Source organism: Pteropus alecto, unplaced genomic scaffold (assembly GCF_000325575.1).
Source record: "Pteropus alecto unplaced genomic scaffold, ASM32557v1 scaffold113, whole genome shotgun sequence".
NCBI lineage: Eukaryota > Metazoa > Chordata > Mammalia > Chiroptera > Pteropodidae > Pteropus > Pteropus alecto.
In genome coordinates, this window is record NW_006433949.1 from 248,068 (window position 1) to 269,822 (window position 21,755).

General features: G+C 40.2%; 1 protein-coding gene across 1 annotated transcript in view; it reads right to left on the minus strand.

Moving 5' to 3' along the window:
- HECTD4 (HECT domain E3 ubiquitin protein ligase 4) overlaps positions 1–21,755 on the minus strand; it is a 120,776-nt gene that overhangs the window by 44,311 nt on the left and 54,710 nt on the right. The window contains exons 32-46 of the mRNA XM_015586776.2: positions 19,414–19,560; positions 18,562–18,746; positions 16,698–16,851; positions 15,508–15,788; positions 15,128–15,317; positions 13,845–13,926; positions 12,649–12,851; positions 11,901–12,036; positions 10,920–11,102; positions 10,284–10,448; positions 9,724–9,893; positions 8,671–8,786; positions 2,384–2,487; positions 380–541; positions 120–268 (exon numbers count right to left, since the gene is read on the minus strand). Coding sequence (XP_015442262.1) covers positions 120–268; positions 380–541; positions 2,384–2,487; positions 8,671–8,786; positions 9,724–9,893; positions 10,284–10,448; positions 10,920–11,102; positions 11,901–12,036; positions 12,649–12,851; positions 13,845–13,926; positions 15,128–15,317; positions 15,508–15,788; positions 16,698–16,851; positions 18,562–18,746; positions 19,414–19,560 — 2,427 coding nt within the window. The remainder of the gene's footprint in view (positions 1–119; positions 269–379; positions 542–2,383; positions 2,488–8,670; positions 8,787–9,723; positions 9,894–10,283; positions 10,449–10,919; positions 11,103–11,900; positions 12,037–12,648; positions 12,852–13,844; positions 13,927–15,127; positions 15,318–15,507; positions 15,789–16,697; positions 16,852–18,561; positions 18,747–19,413; positions 19,561–21,755) is intronic.

Below are 21,755 nucleotides of genomic sequence, written 5' to 3' on the forward strand. Positions count from 1 at the left end.
TTTCCCTAAATGAATAGCTTTCCAACTAGTGTTTCATATATTTTCTGGGGGATAGAGATTATAATGCTATTACTCTATTAGTAAAACATCTACAAGTAACAGTGATAGTAGCCACTTACTTATGGAAAAGACAAGTGCCCACTGGATTAGTCCAAGCCCCATCTCGTTTCTCTGCTTCTGTAGCGAAGCCAAAGGAAACTATTGGTCCAGTGTCGTCATCAGTATCTCCATAGGAAACAATTTCAATTTCCCAGTAAAAGGATGGGGCCTGAAGAAACACCAGAAGTGGGCAGATGATCAGAGGGCTCATCGTGAACTTGCTTTTTCTTTCAAATTGGAAGGAAAGAGGCAAAAGCCAGTGTGCCATGGGATTCCTTACCTGAACTGGCAGTGGTGAGGTGGCATAGATAAACGTGCCCCGGGGCAGACCGCCCCCAGCGCTGGGGTCAGCCAGGAAGGTGACGGAAGTAAGGTGTGACGAGAACATGCAGGCTCGGACGGGTGGGAACACTCTGGAGGGGCTCCAAGTTATCTCTTTGGGCTACAATGGGAAAAAACCCTCATTCAATGGAATCGCAAACACGAATTCCTTTACTCACTCAAAGAAGAAAAATAGTTGTCATTTAATGGTGTTATAACATAGGTAAATCTTTTTTCTTAAGCATAATTTTTTTCCAAAGGAAATTTTATTTACAAAAAGGCAGTCTCCTTCCACGTGGCCAGTCTCGCTCTCTAGAAACAACTACTCTTTTACCGTTTTTAACTGTTAATTCTAATTACCTCTATTTCTCCTAGGCTTATAATGTTACTTTTAATATCCCGTGAAGACATCATTTATCTTCTACTATGACAAATGAGGTTTTAATTTTCACATATCTCCTCCTTACACACAGGCCCTCACCCCCCATAGTCCCAGTGTAGTTACAGGACAAATTTTAGTTCGATGAGTTAGCGAAATTTGTATTACAATGGCAATATTCAGCTCAAAGCTAAAAAGGAGTAATATGGTCATATCCCCCCTTTTTTTTCTTTTTTAGGTTAATTGCCTCATTTTTTTTACGTTCATAGTTTTTAATAAATCTAATCATAAAATTTTAAGCTTCTCTATCAGACAAAAGCATATTTTTAAAAACCCATCAATTTCACTTTTTATCCCAAAGAAAGAATGGAAAGATGCATGTAAAGATTAGCCCCAAGGATGTGAAGATCATTGTTAGGGCGAAAATGATAGACAATGTGGATCTGCAACAATAAAAGCCTGAGTAAACTGAGGAACAAGGAAACGCTGGGCTATTAAGTTTCTATTGATTGACACGGAAAGGTACTCATCTACAGAGGGGGAAAAGCTAGATGCAAAACAATGAGGACAGTGAAATCCATTTTTGTTTAAAAAAATTGTAGGTTTTTCACGTTAATATGCTGACAGTAGTAACTGGAGATGCTGAGATTTCAGCTGACATTTCTTCTTTTATATATTTTTAACTTTTTATTTTGAAATAATTCCAAAACTAGAGAAAAACTGCAATACCACAATTTTTATACCCTACCTAGATTCACTGTTATTTTTGAGATATAATTCACATAACATGTAATTCACTCATTTAAAGTATATGATTCAGTGCTTTTTAGGATATTCACAGAGTTGCGCGACCACCATCATGATCTAATTTTAGAATATTTCTGTCCCCCTTACAAGAAACTCTTGCACATTGTAGTTAATCCCTATCCCTCTCCACTCCCAGCCCCTGGCAACCATCAATCTGCTTTCTGCGTCTATGGATTTGCCTGTCCTGGACATTACATATAAGCAGAATCATACAACATGTGTTCTCTTCTGACTGGCTCCTTTCGCTTAGCATACTTTCAAGGTTTATCCATATTGGAGCATCTATTATGATGTCATTACTTTTTAAGGCTGAATAATATTCCATTGAATGGATATGCCCCATCTTATGCATTCATTCATCAGTTGGACATTTAGGTTGTTTCCACTTTTTGGCTATTATGAATAGTGCTGCCAGGAACATTCACAGATACCAATTGTTAACATTCTGCCACTTTGGATTTTTAATCACTCTCTCATTCACTCTCCATATATATACTTATTATTATGAAATAGACTATGGATCTAAAATTTTGAAAAAGTTTTTTCCTGTTATTGATAACATAGAAATTTAGAAATTAACGAGTTCTGCTCCTCCGCTCTTTTAATACTCAGAATGTCAATCAATGTGCTTTCATATTCAAAGATGACAGCATGTCAGTGCAGAGCACACACCTCCACATGACTTTGCTCATTCTAAATATCATTAACGTGCCACTCAGCATTCTTGGATGCTACGTACTGCAGACGGGCAGGTGTGGTGCACTGCAGAGGGCTCACCTGTCTCCGGTCGGCCTGCAGTGGCGGCGGCGGGGGCCGAGCGCAGTCCCGGTAGAGCATCCTCAGCCGTTCACACTGCACCTCCACGACTGCCAGTCGCTCTCCTGGAGGGGGATACATCGAATCCGTGTCAACCAGTCCTACAACCCTGAGAGGGCTCCAGCTCTTCTGGAGTAGGGTCGAAGCAATAAGATGCTTACAGAGATTCTTCAAATTCTTACAAAAGAGCAAACACCCAGACATCTTTGTCCGCCACACGCAGCTCAGCAGCATAGCAATGTGGCCCAGCACATGGGCTCTGGAGTGGGGCTGCCTGGATTCAGAATCTAGCTCCATGACTCAATATCCACTATCTCACTCTCAATGCGGGGATAATAAGAGTGCCTGTGCCTCACACGGTGGTGAAAATGAGATGAAATAACTCAAGGAGAAGCTTTAGCCAAGTCCCTTGCACAAGGCAAACTCTCATATGAAAGCTATTATTATCCCCTAGTAAATGAAGGCTATTATTCTTATCATCTAAATCAATGTTTTAAAAGTCTAACACCTATTGATCATTTCCTATGAGCAAGGCGCAGTGCTAGATGTTAGAGAATACAAAGATATATGAGCTGAAGTCCCCAATCTGGGAGGACAGAGAAGACATGTACATGTGTACATATATATAATAAAAACCACAGTGCAAGGCTGTAGCATATTATTATGTGATTTATATGTGACATAATATGTTGTTATGATATAAAGCACAAACACAGGAGCAGATGAGTGAGTGATGACTTCATTCCGGGATCCGGAAAGGCTTAATGAGGACAGTATTAAATTAGATCTTAGAAAAGATAGGATTTCAATAACCAGAGAAGAAAGGGAATCTGGATGGCTTGGCACTATGAAAATAGTCTAGAACAGTATAGTGAAGAGCCAGATGTTTCAGGAGTACCTCTCATGACACACAAAAATTAATTCAAAATGAATCAAAGACCTAAGAAAACGTATAGCTAAAACTATGAAACTCTTAGAAGAAAATACACGTGTAAATATTTATAACTTTAGATTAGACTATGGTTTCTTTTCTTTTTTCTTTTTCTTTTTTTAAAATTTTTATGAAAGTTTTTTTGAGCCAAACTGACAACGTATGCCGGAAAGCAAGATCTCAAATGCTCCCAAGCAATGGTTTCTTAGATATGACACTAAAAGCACAAGCAATGAAAGAAAATTAGATAAACTGGACTTCATAATAATGAAGAACTTTTGTTTCAAAGTACGCTTTTGAGAAAATGAAAAGACAACCCACAGAATGGAAGAAAATGTTTGTAAATCATATCCACCAGGGACTAGGATATCTAGGATATATAAAGAAATGTTATAATTCAACAAGACAACCCAATTAAAAAGGGGCAAGGGATTCGAATAAACATTTCTCCAAAGAAGATACCTAAATAGCCAATAAATACAGGAAAAGATGCTCAACATTATTAGTTACAATGAGATACCACTTCACACCTACTGAGGTAGTTATAATCAAAAAGACAGGTGATACCGGCGTTGGCTAGCATGTGGATTAACTGAGCCCTCATACTGCTGGTGGGAATGTAAAATGGTGCAGTCACTTTGGAAAAAAAGAAAGCAGTTCCTCAAAAATTAAATATACTGTTAAGACCCAATAATTCTACTTCTATATATACCTGACACAATTAAAATGCCCACACAAAAATTTGTAAATGAATGTTTATAGTAGCATTATTCATAATAGCCAAAAGCAGAAACAGCACGAGCATTCATAAATTGATTAATGGATAAATAAAATGTGGTCTATCTATACGATGGAATGTTATTCAGCCATAAAAAGGGACGAACTACTAATATCTGCTGCAACATGGATGAACCCTGAAAACATGGTGTCAGGTGGAAAAAAAAAAAAAAAGACACAAGAGGCCGCACACCGTAAGATTCCATTTACATGAAATACCCAGAACAGGCAAATCCAGAGAGACAGAAGTGGTTGCCAGGGGTAGGGGGTTAACAGGGAATGACTGACACAAGAGGCCGCACACTGTAAGATTCCATTTACATGAAATACTCAGAACAGGCAAATCCAGAGAGACAGAAGTGGTTGCCAGGGGTAGGGGGTTAACAGGGAATGACTAACTGCTTCATGGATACGGAACTTTTTTGGTAGTGGAGGGATGTGGAAATGTTTTGGAATTAGATGGTGGTGATGGCTGTACACTTCTGCATATACTGAAACCCACAGAATTATGCTTTATACTTTAAAATGGTATATTGTATGGTACGTGAATCATGTATATCTCAATTAAAAAAGATGTCTTAGGAGGAGCAAAATGTAGTCCAATAAAAGTAAAGCACAGAGTTTGTTTGGGATAGTTTAGCAAGAAAGATTTACTGACATTCCATATCTACAGACAACTAGACAGCTACTACGATCCGATGTCAGGGACTAAAGGCGACAGGAAAGATGAGGCAAAGAAAGTCCAAGTGGAGGCAGGAGTGAGGTCAGGCCATGAGGTGTGTGCCCGGTGTCCTTTATTTATACCCAGGAGGGCACAAGTCTAGATCTGTGATTCCCAACAGACAAATCAAAGAGGGAAACTCTTCAGTTACAGGACTCATGGAGTCCATTACATATACGTGCATTAATTAGTTGTAAAGAGCCTACCTATTTTTGATAAACACTTTGCAATTATTTTTGTTAAAATGACTTTAAAAAATTATTCTGAGATCTTCTACACAGAATACCAGATGAGATAATGAAGACCATCTGCAACAATGTCCTTACAACCAACCAGTAACAAGTGTCGTGGAGCTATTTCAATGCGGATAGGTGGAATTGTACCAAGTAGCAAGGGAACAGCAAGTCTTAGGGAGAAGGAAGGAAGCAGGGGCTAACCTGGCGGAGCTGAGGCTTATTTGTTGTGCGGTAGGCTTCATGAAAGAGGAGAATTTACAGATTCCGGCGTGAGAATAAAAAGCTCCCATAGTTCAAATTCCAGAAAGAAAAGACAGATTGTACTTTGGCCAGAGTAACAGGTAACTGCAGTAAGCGCATCCTAATCCATAAATGGCAACTTCACAGTAGCAACTACACTTAAGAAAGCTAGCTTCTCGGTGACAGCTCCACGCCCCTGACTATCAGCCACTCAAATGGGGCTTCAGGAAAGTAACTGATGACAATGTGAAAAGACAAGGTGCAAGAAGGACAAGTGTGGAGAATAATGCAGATGTCTAAACAGGAGATAAAAAGTATGTGACTTAAAAAGTTAATAGTGGAAATGGGCAGAAAAGGATAAATTTCAGGAGCATTTCAAAGGAAGAATCACATATGGCAAGGACAGAGAGGAGGATTCATATTTGACTCAGTATCTAAGTGTCAAAAATCATCTGAGTATCACCTAAAACAGGGAAGACAGAGAAGAAAGCTGATTCCAGAGTAAATAATGACTACGGTTTTAAAATTGGTATCTTTATAAGAGAAACAGCCCCCAGGCCTGGATCTCAGGGGATGGACTGTCCACAGCAGAAGCCATGGAAGTACTGAAGGCAGATGAAGGTGGGTCAGGGAAAAGCTGTTTCCTCAGGTGAGGTCCGGGGTCCTCCTGTGTGACAACTGCCCGGAACCGCCTTCTGACTCCTTGGTAGAGCTTGGAAAGCATTTTAAACATGCTTCCCTGGGACTCTTAGGAACTTAACCTCTTGCTCAGGGAATATGTCTATTTAGGGAGAAGAGGAAACAGTTGAACTTGAGAGATTCTGGCTTCTGTAGGTGTATAAGAACAAAATTGAGAACACTTTTTGTTTGTTTCTCAACGCCTTTCTTCAGTTTCAAATCTGTTTCCTATGTTATTTCAACTAAGTGATCAAGTTAACGTCTCAGGAACATTTCTTCATGGGAAAAGTGCTGTAAGTGCTCTTTCTAGACCAAATGAAATTAAATACTCTTTTCCCTGGATCGTAGAAGCTAGAAAATTTAGATGAGTGCGTTAACACTGAAACGGCCAAATCAGCTGCTTAATTCATCCCAGATGAAGTAAAATAACAGAAAAATTCATTGAAATGTTTTGATTTTAAAGAATCAATATATTGTCTGTAAATTTTATAACATTTTCATATATGAAATAAAAATATTAACACGTTAAAAAATAAAAATCAAAGAACTTTCTCCTCTACCTACCACCACGAGTCTTATTTATGAAACATCGTTTCTTCTAAAGCATAGCCTATGACTCCCTTATAGGCTATAAGAATGCAAGCCGTGCTGCAAAGTAACCCACATGCAGGGGTTTTTGGTTTGTTTTTTACAGGTAAATGACTGACTAGTCAGCAACTTTATATTTTCCTTTCAACCTCACAGCTCTTTCTGGAAACCTAATAAGTGAGTTATATTAAGGACTGTTAAACTTGACATTGGACACTATTTTAGAATATTAACTGACATGTATAAGCTTGTAGTCTTCTCTTTTGTAGCAATTACCAAGTACTTCCCACACGTTTCTTTCTAATTCTTTGTTACCACAGAGTTCTTTTACACTAGGAAAAAAAGGGTAGGGTGGGTTGTTATTAAAACCATTTGAGATTACTGCTCTAAACTATTACAATTTCTAGCCTGTACATTAAGTACCACAGTTCATTTCACAAATTTAGGTCTCCTTATTTGATAAAATGTATAACAGAGGATACTCAGAAAGAGTCTTATAGAAAAGTGATTAATTTGGCAAGTTATATACTTGCTAAAATTAGTCAAAAATGTCTTAAATGCAACCTAATCCAAGGATATTAGAAAGCAGAGGCAGGGAACTAAGGCCCTATCACAGGCACACAACTAAATGATGGGCGCAAGTTTAGTCGCAAGTAATTTCACTGGAGAAGTCTAGCAAACTCCTTTTCTTCTGCCCTTTTTCTATGGGTCTTCTAAGGGTCTTTTTGAGATTTATTAATGGTCACTGGCTCCATAGCACTATGCTTATTAGAGGAAGTAGATATGAGAAGAAAAACAGATATAGAATGAAGACAAATTAAAAAGCAAAAGCAAACCAACAATAACCACTACCACTTGGAAAAGGACAAAAATTTAAGGATAGAAACAAGGTTATAGTTACTGTAAAAGCAAATGGCATGAGAAATAAGTAAATAATACGGATAATAACAGGAGCATAAAACCAGTAAGGAAGTTAAAGATAATTTTTTCATTGTAGTTTATGAAAATGCTAGCACTAGAACATTGGAGGAATGCTAATCTAATTGTGAACAATCTCGTTTAGGTTCCAATTATATCCCTGGGGACAAAGAATAAATTTTCACTTAAAAACACCCAGGCCAGCTACCAATTTACAGGAAATCTGAAGACTAAAGGACCTATTAAATAACACCACAGAGATACGATCAGCAAACTCCAGACTGTGGGAAACAGTTCAACAAATAAATTGCAAGGGAAAAAAGATACTGAAGGGAATCTATATTTTAAAAGAAATTTAAAAGACATAGCAATGAATCACAATGTATGAACTTTATTTGGACCTTGACTCAAATAAACATATGTAAAAACAAGTACGATTTTATAAGAAAAGGAGAAAGTTTAACACTGACTAGGTATTTAATAATATTAAAGAATAACTATTAAATTTTTAGATGTGATAATGGTATTGTGGTATTTTTTTTTAGTCCTTATTTTTTAGAGACACATACTAAAATATTTAGGGATAAAATAATATCTAAAAATTTGCTTAAAAATAACCCAGGAGGGTATAGCATTGATAAAACAGGATTGGCTATGAGTTGATAATTGTTGAAACTGGATGATGGAAACATGAGGGTTCATTATACTAGTCTCTCTATTTTTATATTTGTTTAAACTTTTTCATAAACACACACACATACATATACACAGAGGACGGATGTTAGTGCAAACTCTTGACTTTGAATTTAAATGTAGCCAGTGACAGTAGTCAAAGTATCTGCAGCCCTAAGGACAGCTCATAAATAGTTCTAATAGGGAAATAAAGGCAATGAATTAATCTGAACGGAGGGGGAAAAAAACCACTCTGACACGGTCCTAAAGTTAAACTAAAAAAATGCTGATTTCTCGCTTGGTACATACTGAAAGCTATTTATTTCCATTTCTAGATCAGGGATGAAAGTGAGTCGTGCTAAGTACCTGTAGAGCTCAGCTGTTGGACAGGTGTGTGTATGAAAACTGTTGACATTTCCTGATCGAGCTGTAAATGTGCTGACAGAGCCCAGTTAGAGGCAGTGGTAAGGAAGTGACAGGTACTCACCGGCACTGCATTCTTGGGCTACCAGGTTAAGAACCTCCACAGCTGCTGGACACTGTTGTATGAATTCTTCACAAAATGAGCTGTCTTCCAAAAGCTGGGCCATGACCAGGCATGCTCTTAATGTTAAAAGATTTACAATATTTCAAAGTCATCAATGTTCATTCTCTAAAAAGTCAACTGTGAAAAACATTTCCATCAATTTTGTCCCCTAATTTATGACAAGGTTCAAATTCCCCTTCCTCTTGCTTTTTTTCCTGAGCTGGATTGGTTTGGAAATATATAACTTCTCTTTTCCTAAACAGTAACTACTGGCATTGCGTGGACGACCCAAATGGGGAAAAATGGTTGGCATCTCCCCTACACGGAGACACAAGGTGCCAGATGAGAAATTAGCATTGTACTGTCTCATAAAGCTTTTCCTAAACTGTGCTCCAGGAGCAATATTAGTGCACTGGGAACAAGAGGAATCCAAACGCTTAGAAAATCTGTATTTTTCTGATTCCCTCACCAGTTTCAAAAACACATATGAGAACTTTCTGAGAAGTCCCATTACCAAAAGAGAACCTCGTTACTCTTGTTTAATGGTTATTTACCATTCAATATATGGTAAATGACCATACATGCAAGAAAAGGCTGCTTTTCTTTCCAACGTCAACACTTGGGAGCATTCCTTTGTTTTCTCAAAATCGGCTTGGACAGTGATGGACCAGATATGTATTAAGGTGGCCTGAACCATTTTAAAAAGGCAAAGTGACAGAGGAACTCCTGTGACAGAGCCAAGTTCTCTGAACAAAGCAAATCACTGGAGCCTTGTGTATGCATTCTATATACCGCATTTTGATTATTTTCTTAGGAGAACAGCTAAATTTTATCTCAAAGTGCAGAAACTGGGACATGCAACCAAAACGTTAGTAAACACAGCACAAGAGAACGGTTGCTGTTGCTCAGCGAGGCACGAACTTCATGCTCTGAACCTACTGAGCCCCCCCGAGAACCCCTGAATCTGTGGCCTGCGCCACCTCAGACATTAGGGGACCTTTGGAGGGTGCTCACCTTGTTCTGATTTCAGCCAGGAGCCGAACGACTGCCATCACAGGAGCTGACCCATCTCCTGTTGCAGGAAGTGAGGTGTGAATAGAGAGACTTCCCTCCTGAGGAAGCAACATGGACTGGACTGCCTGCACTACCTTCTCAGTTATGGACAGTTTATGAAGAGGCAATGCCTGATGGTGGGGGGGGGCATGGCAAAAAGTTAAATTCGAGTAGTTAGTTTATAAGAAATGAGGGTGTTATTATTATCTGGAGTTAATTCTCAAATTTTCAGTTAAAAAAAATCACCATACACAAAATTGCAAACTAGACCAAAACAATTAAGAATACAATACATAATAGAATAATTCCAACCAAAGAACTGAATTTTGTCACCTAAGTAAGTGTTTTCACACAAATGTTACTATTAAATAATCATCTCCAGTACAGAAATACACATCACAAGTAAAACTTCAGATAACCAAGTATTTGTGCTTCTGCACTGTGCACGTACATATTATTCATTACAGTACGGTTACCAAATTTGCAGTGACATTTTATGATGCATTTAAAAATCACCTTACCTCTGATCTTGGAACACAAAGTCTAGACAATGGAATAGTCAATGTGTCTGATGCTTGCGAAGTCTTTCTACAGTCTATAGGTGGGAATCTGACTGTAGCTATACCTTCCTGTTCATTGATAGAAGCGACTACTCCGATGCTTCCTGATATTCCTCTACCTAAAACCTAGAGACAAAGGTGGATTAGTACTATCTACCAGCTCTGACGGTTTAAGCGACTATCTGACATGACAAGTGGGAAGAATAAATTTACAGCTGTCATTATTGGCATTACAGTAATAGTTTATTATAATGCAGAAACCAAGGCCTGAACATGAGTTAAAATAGGTCCTAAAACCTTAGGTCGATGTGATTACAAAGATTTAATTTCAAAATTTCAGTTCTAAAATAATGTCAATATTAATGACACCACAGGACACAAATATTATGGTTAACACTATATGCTACTGTTCTAATATCTGAATAATCTGCAACATGGTGGGGATTAGAAATCATGAGTTTCTCAGATTCCTTATTTAGCTCGAAGGAATAAGGATTTTTGTCCAACTGGGTAGATGATACTTGTTTTAGATGGTTAATCAACAGATGCTGGTATACAGAAGGAAAGCAATGGCCTGGGGAACTGGTGGCTGGTTACCTGAACCTCGGACCCGATCTTGATTGTCTCTTTGAAGCCTCCAAGTGCACACAGTGCGGCGACGGCCTGGCGGGCGATTCTCTGAAGTTTGGCGAGTTTTCTGCCACTACTGCTTCCATTTTCCAGAATGCTTTCTGCATATTTTCCCAATTGTGGAATATACATCAGCGCACGAGACAGAACCTAAATACAAGAAGCAGCCCATGTAGAAGGAGTAAAAGCTTTGGCCATTTTGATACTAAGGAGAATGAAGTGTCTACGGCAATGTCCATGTCCCATGAACTGAAGGAACTCCAGATACAGAAGGATGAGATAACTTTTAGATATCACCACTGACATTCCTGCCGTATTTGCCTCAGGTAATTAGACAGAACTGGAAATACACAAAATATGGGAGAATCAAACACACATTAATAACACCCCCAAAATAAAGCAAAAATTTATCTGAAGGAAAACCATCACAGCATACTGCCTATATCTCAACACCCAATTACCTTGGGGACACAGTATGAAGAGTTTGCTTGGAGAATGACTATGTTCGGATAGGGGAATTGATTATGGATCTCTAGCTTTTAGGAAACTGGACTATTGTTTGTAATAATGTAATTACTGACAGAGCGCTCAGGAAGTGTAACTCACACAGAGGCCTCCTTGGGGCTTGGTAAGCACCCTTAACAAAGCCAATAAACCAAGGCTGCATGATTTCCTAATGTTAGTACCGGCCAAACACAGGCTAGGAGGATCCCTGTTTCTCCCTGAGAATACTGTCCTATCTTCTGCAAAATTAGAATGGGCAGCAATGGGAGATGTAGGTGAACAGAGCTGAAACTACTAAATCAAAGCAAATTCCAGGGGAAAGTTAACAAGTACAATTGGCCAGTTTGAGAAATCTCTCTACTAAAAGATCTCCTGCTGGGGGTGATTCAAAGACCACTAACTTCCTTCTTGCTTCCTCTGCTAAGCAGTTAACACTATACCAACCTTTTCTGCTGTTGTGGTCCATATCTGAGCAGCATTTGATTCGGGTGCCATTAATAAGCTATGAAGCAAGGCGATCACCTCCGCGGCCATGCTGTTTGCCACATGCCCACTGATGAAGGGTCTGACGGGGTCAGTCCTATAAGTGTCAACAGGAAAAACTGTCAGTGCCCAGTGATGGTAAAGAATGCAGACAAGTGGCTTTTAGGATTAGCCTCAGATGGAAACATTCTCCATTTATACAAGAAAAAGTAGATTTTGTTGACTGAGAAGCTAAATTATCATTAGGAAGAAACTGCTCGTCTCATATTCTTTCTGGTAACTAAAGAATCCTCAAACTTGCATAAGCCAGCAGGATGGAGGAAAGATGCGCTGCCTCGAGCCCTGGTCTCAAACACAGAACATCTTCCCAGGGCAACGCTAGTTCATCCTTCCCAGTCTTAGAAAGCTTACGTATACAGCGGGCTGGGGGCACGTATCATTCGGAAGAAGACAGCAAGACCAGAGTTCACTAATAGCTGGTGTTGCTGGCAGCGGCCCTTCTCAGAAAAACAATCCTCTGGCTTCAGACGTCCACTCAGCCGGGAGTGCCTCCCTATTCAGCCACCACAACCTCAGACAGGTATCTTAAGCCCTCAGTGCTCATTTCCGGCAGGTCAACAGGGTGACAAAATCAAAACCCTAAAACAAACCCATCACGAAGTGAATCTGAGAAGGGTGTAGACAGGTTCTACCCTGTGAAAGGTTTTACCTCGCGAGTTCAGAGTTCCTCTCTCTGCAAATGGAGGTTTGGGCGGTTTTCTTTTTGTCACCTGTGGACAGTCCACTCACAGTCTCCGGGTTGACTGATTCTACAGGTGGCCCGACGCTGACGATGAGGCCCGACTGTGCCCACTTGGTTGCTTTTCGAAGAGCGGCTGCAGCCTCCTCCGTGATCACTTCGCAGCAGCCACCCTGGAGGGCAGTTTGAAGACGTCCCAGTACTCAGTTCACTCTTCTCAGCGCTCTCATTTGTAAACCCGTCCCCGCCGCCCCAAAGCAATCCGGGCTCGTTTTTAAAAATTCAAATATTATATATAAGAAGTGAAATTTCCATAAACGTCTTGTCCTCCAGATAACTGTTAATCCTCTAGATTTTTTCAATGCAAATTATGACATACATAATCATGAATCACACTATACACATAGTTTTTCCATTTATTTTTATCAGTTATCAAAATATCATGAATGTGTTTCTGTATCAGCATATACAGATCGATCTCTTTTTTAGTTGTATGTCATATATGAATATAACAATTTTTTTAAAAACGATTTAAAATTGTTTTTAAATGGAAGTAAAACTGGCATAATAATTTCTTTAACCTCCTGTGTATGAGTACACAGGTCCTATTTTGTTGTTTACAGACAGAACTTTGAAGAACATGGTTGTCTCTGGCTACTCGAGAATGCCTCTACCTTTGCCTTGACAATAATGGGTATCATCCATCTTTAATTTTATCTGCCTGGTAGGTAAAAAATGACATATTACTGTTGTTTTTACTCCTCTCCTTTGTTTACATACTGTGTAATTTGTGAGCCTGGGCATATCTTTATGGTTCGATGGGCTATTTATCTTTCTTATTATCTATTATTTTTTCTACCGACTTTCACCTATTATCACTTTTAAAGCATTTTTAGGCTGTAAAACTTTTCCAACAGAGCTAAGAAAAAAATTTTAAGTCAAAATCAAGAGTTCTCTTTTACATTTTACTATTGATGACAAATTGATTTGACTAGTTTTCTTGAAAATGGCCTCAGTTGAGCCACTGACTCCAATTTCTTACCCTGCCTCTCTATGGGGACTTGAATTAACTAAAAAAAAAAAACATTCTTGTGAAAATCTGACTCATGGCAAATGTTCTTCAATCGTGGGTCTTGTCAGAGCAGGTTTCTCCGTATTGGGCTTACCTTGGTCATGTCTCGATCCATTTTCACGACCTTCTCCATGTTGGCACCAGTACCGAGTCGGAAGGGTCGTCCTTCTGAGCTACTAAAACGGGAAGGCAGAGAGGCAAGGCTCTTACAGGCACAGTCAGAGGTGGGGACTGCACGCCGTGAGGCAACCCAGCAATGGTCAGGCCACCATTATACACTATTACAGGCTTTTAAAATCCACAGTAAGGCTCAATTTTTCCAAAAGGGAAATGATTTATTACTGCTTAATTACAGCAGTTCTAGAGATCAAAACAACAGCTGTTCTTAGAGTTCAATGATAATTAAAAACCTACATGAAAATGATGTACAAACTAAAGAAGTGAACGAAATTGAGAGTTGGAATCTATAATAAAGGGGGGCTAGGCACGCAAAGAACTCGATAAGTGATCTAAATCTCAGTGAGGGGACCTTAACAACAGCATGGATCTGATGCCCTGGTATTAATGACCAGATCTTCCTTTCTAATAACTCAGCTTCCTCTGCCACCAAATTTGTACCATGACGTTTCACAATGCCCAAGAGTGTTTCTTGGAGATTTCTTCATCTGAGCATTGACCTGCCCTGACCCTACTTAATGCATGCCAGTAGCCCGTGAGTGCTTTCGGTTGCCATGATGGCAGACAAGGGACCCGATTATGAGGATGACACCATCACCAAACCATTTGTTAAAAGGAGGACTCTTTCATCTAAGACATAAATGCCTGCTCTAAAGTCCCTTGTGTTCTGTGGCAGGCCTTCCCGCTGTTCCGGGTCCCACTAACAGGGCCCCGTAGGTTTGTAATCATTGGACAATAATCACATATTTTTACTTCCTTACACCTGAGCAATCATTCCATTCATACTTCAATGAACTAAAGCTTTAAAAAAGTTTCTCTTATTTCTCCACCTCACAGTGCACGGCATCTTTGAATTTATTGATGGCTAAAGAACACCAATAACACTGTTGTTTGCATTGTTTCTTCTCAAAGTCAAGTTACACTACAGACTCTCCACCAAACACAAACAAAACATTCTCAACAGGACGTTTGCTCTGTTGGGTTTGGAGGGACAGTCCTGAGTGGTGGTGAAGCTGTGACTGGAGAGGCCTGTGTCTGCGTTTCTGCTCATCCCTGAAACAGGGATGTAGAATAACAGTGATCACGCCTTAGGATTGCTAGGGGGGCTCGACAGTTGAATTGTGTAAACAGCTTACTCAGCACAGTGCCTGAGAACATGGTTAGTGCTTGATGACATGTAGCTGTTACAATCATCGTCACCTTAGTAACGGCTGGAGAACTTCATGGGATGACTGATCTTCTCGCTTGTGGATAAAGATAGAGAGCTTGCCATCTACTGCTTCACTCTCTTCTCCGGGATCCTTATCTCCTTTTAAGGAATTCTTGGGACTGGTTTTTGTCAACGTGGTGTCAGGTTCGGAAGCGGTTGGAGAAAGAACTGTCTGACATCCTTTAAGCAAACAGAAAAATCGCCATGTTGTTTGGGCAGGGAAAACACTGGTTTTGGACTCTCTCCTCCCTCTCTCGCCCTCTGTCCCTTCTCCCTTGTTTCTTTTATCACGGGATGGGTGAAAGCTCAGTCTGACTATCCCCAGGAAGTGGGCACCTTAGTGCCACTCTCATATCCAAAAGCTGCTCACCTGGGACCACGTAATCTGCCAGCTTTGCTAAGAGCAGTGAGGCGATCTTGGATGCTGGGTCGCTGGGGTCTTCCTGCTCGCTGTTGAGGGAGGGGACGGAATAGCTCCACGGTGGGAGCTCCACGTTCCCACAGTCCTCTACGCTCATCAGCGGGAGTGCCGCCCGGCACAGCTGGAGAATGATGAGGACCAGCTTCGGCGACGGCCGTTGGTCAAGCAGCAGGGAGAGGAGTTTGGACACACAAGCTGGCTGGCTCAGGATGGCTTTCCCGATGTGACTCCTGGAAAAGAAGAAAAGGTACATGGTGCTGGTAATGCTGATCTACAGACATTCAGAAGCAAGGGTTCCCTAGATGAGGTTAAATGCGCCAATGCCTTCAGATTCACAAGGGGACGTGGATTTGGCACCACGTTTTCATGAGAGAGAAGTCAGGGGTTTTTGTAAATATCTGATGAACGCTCACAATTGACCAATACTTAAAAAGAAAGATGTTTGACTATTTTCTGATCCCCGACATTTACTTCATTCAGATCCTGTAGCTCAGCTGATTCACTGAGCACCGAGACCCAGAAACCCAACCGGGAGCCTGACAGGTTAGCCTTGAACTCCTTTTTAAGGAGGGCTTCCAGACCACAGGTGTCACACAGCGCCACACAGGCCTCAGCAGTCGGGGACCTGCCTGAACGTGTCACAGTTCACTGAGAAGAAGGCGCAGCGGCCAGGAGAAGCCAAAGAACAAGCAGCCTTATGTGCATAAGCTTTCGTGTGCCTCGTGGCTCACACATGATGGTTTTAAACCTCCATAAAATATCTTTTATTAAAGACACGGCACGACAAAGCGAGTTAACTTTAGGTCCTGACTGATTATTCTTTAATCTTGCTATAATGAGGGTAAGAATTTTTGGTTACTGAATCCAAATACAATGACTTGAAAGGTTGGCAGATGTTACCAACAAAGTGTTAAAGCAAATGATATTTTATGATGTAGATACTCACCTAAATAGTCCTTTCATTTGGAACTGAATACTATTTTTCAGTGACTTCCTTCTCTATTATTTTTCTTGAGGCAGAAACATGTCAGAACAGCTCAGCAATTCTGATGTGTCGACAGACAACCACCACCCAAAGGAACCCCAGTCGTTCAAGAGGAAAGCCACCTCTCCCGCAGCCTTGTCTGACCCTGCCATACCTCGAGAGGTCATTGAGGAGACTCAGGACGTCCTGGAGAGCATCATTGCCAGCAGCCTGGTTGCCACAGCACTCGGTGGCTCGGGCCAGATGGTTAGTGAGAAGGCTGGACACCTGACGGGCCAGACCTGAGTGCACAGCCTCGGTGGAGCCACCTTCAGAGTTAAAGAAAAAGCCTGGTAAAAACCCAGGGGAGCCACATGAGTCTGCAGGTGTGAAGAGACCTCTCCCTTGGCCTCCTTGTATCAAAGCCTTCCCCTTGCACAATTTTTCTTTAACTTGCTCAGTACTTCCTTAGCCAATCTCATTAGCATCTCCTCGTTAGATAACATCTGCACATAAAAACGGTAAAAGTAATCTGAAAAATGATTCAATGTTGGGGAAAGACATCATTCTTAATTAAAACCGAATTAGTCCTTATAAAACCAAAGAACATACTGTGATTGACAGTGAAGAATCCCCATTTTACTGTGATGAAAACATCTTAATTTCTAACTCACACTCTACTTCTTCTCAAACACAATAAAAGAGTTTTCGGATCTTCCTATTTTCACCATGGTTCGAGCTCCCCCACCCCACAAGCATCTTTTGTGAAAGCCACAAAAACGATTTGCCATTTCCTGAATCCCTCATGTTCTCTTGGTAATCCCCCATGTTCTCCGTGCCTACACACACTGTTTATTCTGCCTGGAATCCTTCATTATCCTTCAAGAATAACTGACATGTCATCTTCTTTGGGAGGCTTTGCCTGATCCCAAGCATGACTGGTCTGAAGAAACTCTATGGTCCTGCAGCACTTTGCATGCACCTTGATCATGACACTGATTACACTGTAATTATTTGTTCATTGATCTATTCCCCCCATTGGACCATACGTCTTAAGAGGAAGAACAATGCCTTATTCATCTTATGCCTGGCCATTAAGACAATAAAATGCATACTGAATAAACAGATAAATAAGCAAGATATATAGTATATAGACCTGGGATATTATGGAGAAATTATCCTTGAAGTTTACTTTTCAAATTGAATTGGTAACAAAAACATAACTGAGAAATAGCACCTTGAAAATGCAACTGAGAAACTATTTCATAAAAACATTTATTTGGAGACTTAGCAAAGCTCACAAGAAGGAAAAAAAGATACCGTCTCAGCTTCCTGGGTTACTGTACACCTTCAACGTGGTTGTCATTTCTGCTCCCCGCCCCCCAGCTTTATTGAGGTATGATTGCCAAATAAAACTTGTCTATACTTCGATTACACAATGTGAATTTTTAAAAAGGTGGATGATGTGATTTGATACACATTACATTGTGAAATGACTACTATGTCAAGTTAGTTAACACATCACCTCACGTAGTTACTTTTCTCTTTGTGTGTGTGGTGGGAACACTTAAGATTTACGCTCTAAGCAACTTTCAAGTATACAATGAAGTGTTAACTATAATCACCATCCTGCACATTAGATCCCCAGAACTTTCTCATCTTATAACTGAACGTTTCTCTCTTTGACCAATATCTCCCTATTTCTCCCTCCTCCGACCCTTGGCAACCACTCTGTGTCTATGAGTCTGGCTTTTAAAATCCCGCACATAAGTGAGATCATGCAGTGTTTGTCTCTGCGTCTGGTTTGTTTCACTCAGTATCATGTCCTCTATGTTAGGCTACTGTTTAATGTCATAGTGTAGCTATATATTTTCATAGAACCGTGCTGATGAAGAGGCTCTCTTGAAATCATTAATTGATTAAACTCTACCGACTATGTAGTTTAATATAGCCTCTCTTTCCCCCATCCAGCACAAATAATAAACAAACACATCGACAGAAGAAAGCATCGCTTTCTAGAAAGGAAACCTGCTTCTTACCTTCTTCTTTTTCCCATTCGACGCAGCGGTTGGCGAGCACCTGGAAGGCTGCCCAGGCCATGGTGGCCACCTTCTGCTTCTTGGTTTGTTTCTCACTGGAGCTGGACTCAGTCTGACTGCTCAGGCTACACAGTCGATCCATGAGCTGGACAAGACCACTCCGTACGAGGCACTTCTCTTCGCTCCTGGGCCAGGCGGAAAGCATTGTATGAAATCAACGTAACTGACCGGCCCTCAGGAACCTCTCAGTTAAGACTCAGGTTATCAAAGGGACAGAGAACATGTCAGTACAGTTCTCTGTCTACAGCTTAGGACACTACCATGTATAACTGAACACGGAAATATTTTTTCAGAATGACGATTTCCTTCATAAATAAGGAGCTTCGAGTTCTGATTTTTTCATGTAGAATGGCAAAATAAAAATTGATGGAATCAATTCACGATTGCCATGATAGGAAAAAATTATATTTTATCACAAGGGGATTCAAAGAATGATTTTATGAGTGCTTGACATCTTCAAACTATTAATCAAGTGACTAAGAGAGGAAATAAATGTGCACAAGCAAAACAATTTTGCCAAATATGTAAGTATTTTCCTAGAGAGCTTTTACTTTCCTTCAAAACTCTCCATTCTGACAATGTAAAATAATTTCTAATGGACACTTCTGATCATGTAGAAACTCAATGATAAAGAATCTACACAGTAATTCAGGTGTCAGGAGGAAGCTCATTTAATCAGAGTGATAATGCCAAAGGATAAGCAAAATAAATCCAGTTTTTTAATTAAAAATATACCTAATCGACTACATTGCAGTATAATTTATGAACAATAAAAAGCACTCTCTGGCTTACCTGGTGTAAGGAATGGTGCACAGGAGCCCGATGCTATTTGCACATGCAATAGGGTAACGCGCACACAAGGACACGACAGAGGTCATGGTCTCGCCAAAGGCTTCCTGGACCTGCTCGACCATCCCGCCACAGGTTAGTTCTTCAATTCTATGATATAGAACCAGAACTCAGGCTTCCTGAACCACGTCAAGGACAGTGATAGTGAACATGAGAGCGTATTTCTTCTGAGAAGCCCAAGAGTATCTAGATGAATCCAGAACTAAAGGAATCTCGGAGATCACTGGTATTTCCCAAACAGGGCCACAAACCATTGGACAGGATTTCTAAGTGGGCTTCAAGACAATACTCACATGCAGCAAAGCCTGGGAAATCCTAGGTTAGGTGAAGTTAAGCAGCGCTCCCTGCCGTGGGACTACTCAGAACCTTACAAAGTCCATATGAGAGTAAGAGAACGGTACCCGACATCTCCCAAACTTAATAATGAAGCCATTTATTTGAGACACATCTACAGAGTCCCCTGCAGCACTGAATACTGTAAATGCAATTGTACTAATGAGAAAACTGAGGCCCAAAGAGATTAGCTAAGTGTCCTTTCCAAGTTCACATTCCAATTATTAGCAGAGCTTGAGACTCTAGCTGATATAAGTCTTTCCCAATGTAAAAACACGACTCAGGGTAGATCCTATAGCAATCACTATGAGTTGAGAACTGGAACTATCCAGATTTATCTACAAAGATATGCAACAAAATATTGTTTATAACAGCACAAATAAATAAATAAAACCTAAGGTTTAAAATTGGGGAATTGGCTTAATAAAAGTTCAGGAATATGATACTATGCTATACAACCACTAAAAACATAGGAGATAAACACGCCCGAACTCGTCTGATCTCGGAAGCTGAGCAGGGTCGGGCCTGGTTAGTACTTGGATGGGAGACCACCTAGGAAGACCAGATGCTGTAGGTGTTTAAATAGATAAATAAATAAAAACATAGGAGATATCTATGGTAAGAATAAAGACAGTATACACTAAAATGTTAATGAGTTTTATCTCAAGATACTATATTTACAGGTGATTTTGAGTTTATACTTCGGGATTTTCTGTATTTTTTCAAATGTTTGACATGAGACATTAGTAATTAAGGGGAAAAAGAATAATGGTGCTGGTGTTATGAAAAAGTCGTGAGCTGTGGTGGTTGTGTTCCTTGCTATGCCATGTGGGCACCCTGGGATCAGGCGGGCACGTGACTCCTCTGGCCGATGAGCCAGCGCTCTGACAGCTTGTGAGATCATAATCTCCTCCTCTACCCTGGGCCCTTTGCGATGACCATGAGCCAAGAAGGACCAGCGATGGACATGAGCAGAAACTAAAATTTTGATTTTTAGGCTGCTGAGATTTTGGAGTTGTTTGTTTCCAAAGAATAACCTGGCTTCTCCTGATTGACACCGAAATTGCTCAAGATATTCACATTAGCTCTGAATTCACAGGTTTTCCTCCAGCCACTGCCTTTTGCTTGCTGGCTGGAATTCCTCAGAGCCTTGCCAGGAGGCACAAGCTGCCTCCAGTAGTTCCAGTCCAGGACTTGGAGAGAGAAATGCCATTTTCTCTCTAAAGATCTTTGAATCCCAGTAGGAAACCAGTACAGAAAAATTCCTCACGAAAATGTTACAAAACCTTCTTCTAAGTCAGGATCTACAATTATGTTTTTAGAAACTGACCCGGTGAAAATAAGCACAAAAGTATACAAAAATATAGACATAAAGATGTTGACTGAAGCACTATTGTTAATGCAAAAAAAAAAAAAAACAAAACAAAACAGAAAAAAGGAAAGAAAGAGAGAAGGGAGGGAAGGAGAGAAAGAGAGGAAAGAAAGAATGAACCTATGCATCCATCAGTTGAGGAGAGTTAAATATAATACAGCCACCCATACGATGGAGTCCCTGAAGTTCTAAAGAAACTATAAAGCATATCTACTTGTAAAGACATGGAGAGAGGGAGGGAGGGAGGGAGGGAGGGAGGGGGAGAGAGAGAGAGAGAGAGAGAGAGAGAGAGAGAGAGAGAGAGAGAGAGGGGGAGAGAGGAGAAAAAAAAAAAAGGAGCAAAACCGCTCAGACTACAGTAAGGAATATAATCTGAATTAAGTAAAAAAAAAAATCACACACACTTATGTGTACAAAGAGAATTAAATATTTACATATGTGTGATCGATACAATGAGCTCTAAACGAACAGAGTAGAATTTAGGAGGAAAAGGTGAATAAAAAGACATATATTCTGTTATATGCGCTGAATTTTTTTTTTACAAAATCACATACTTCTATAAAAATAAAAATAAAAATAT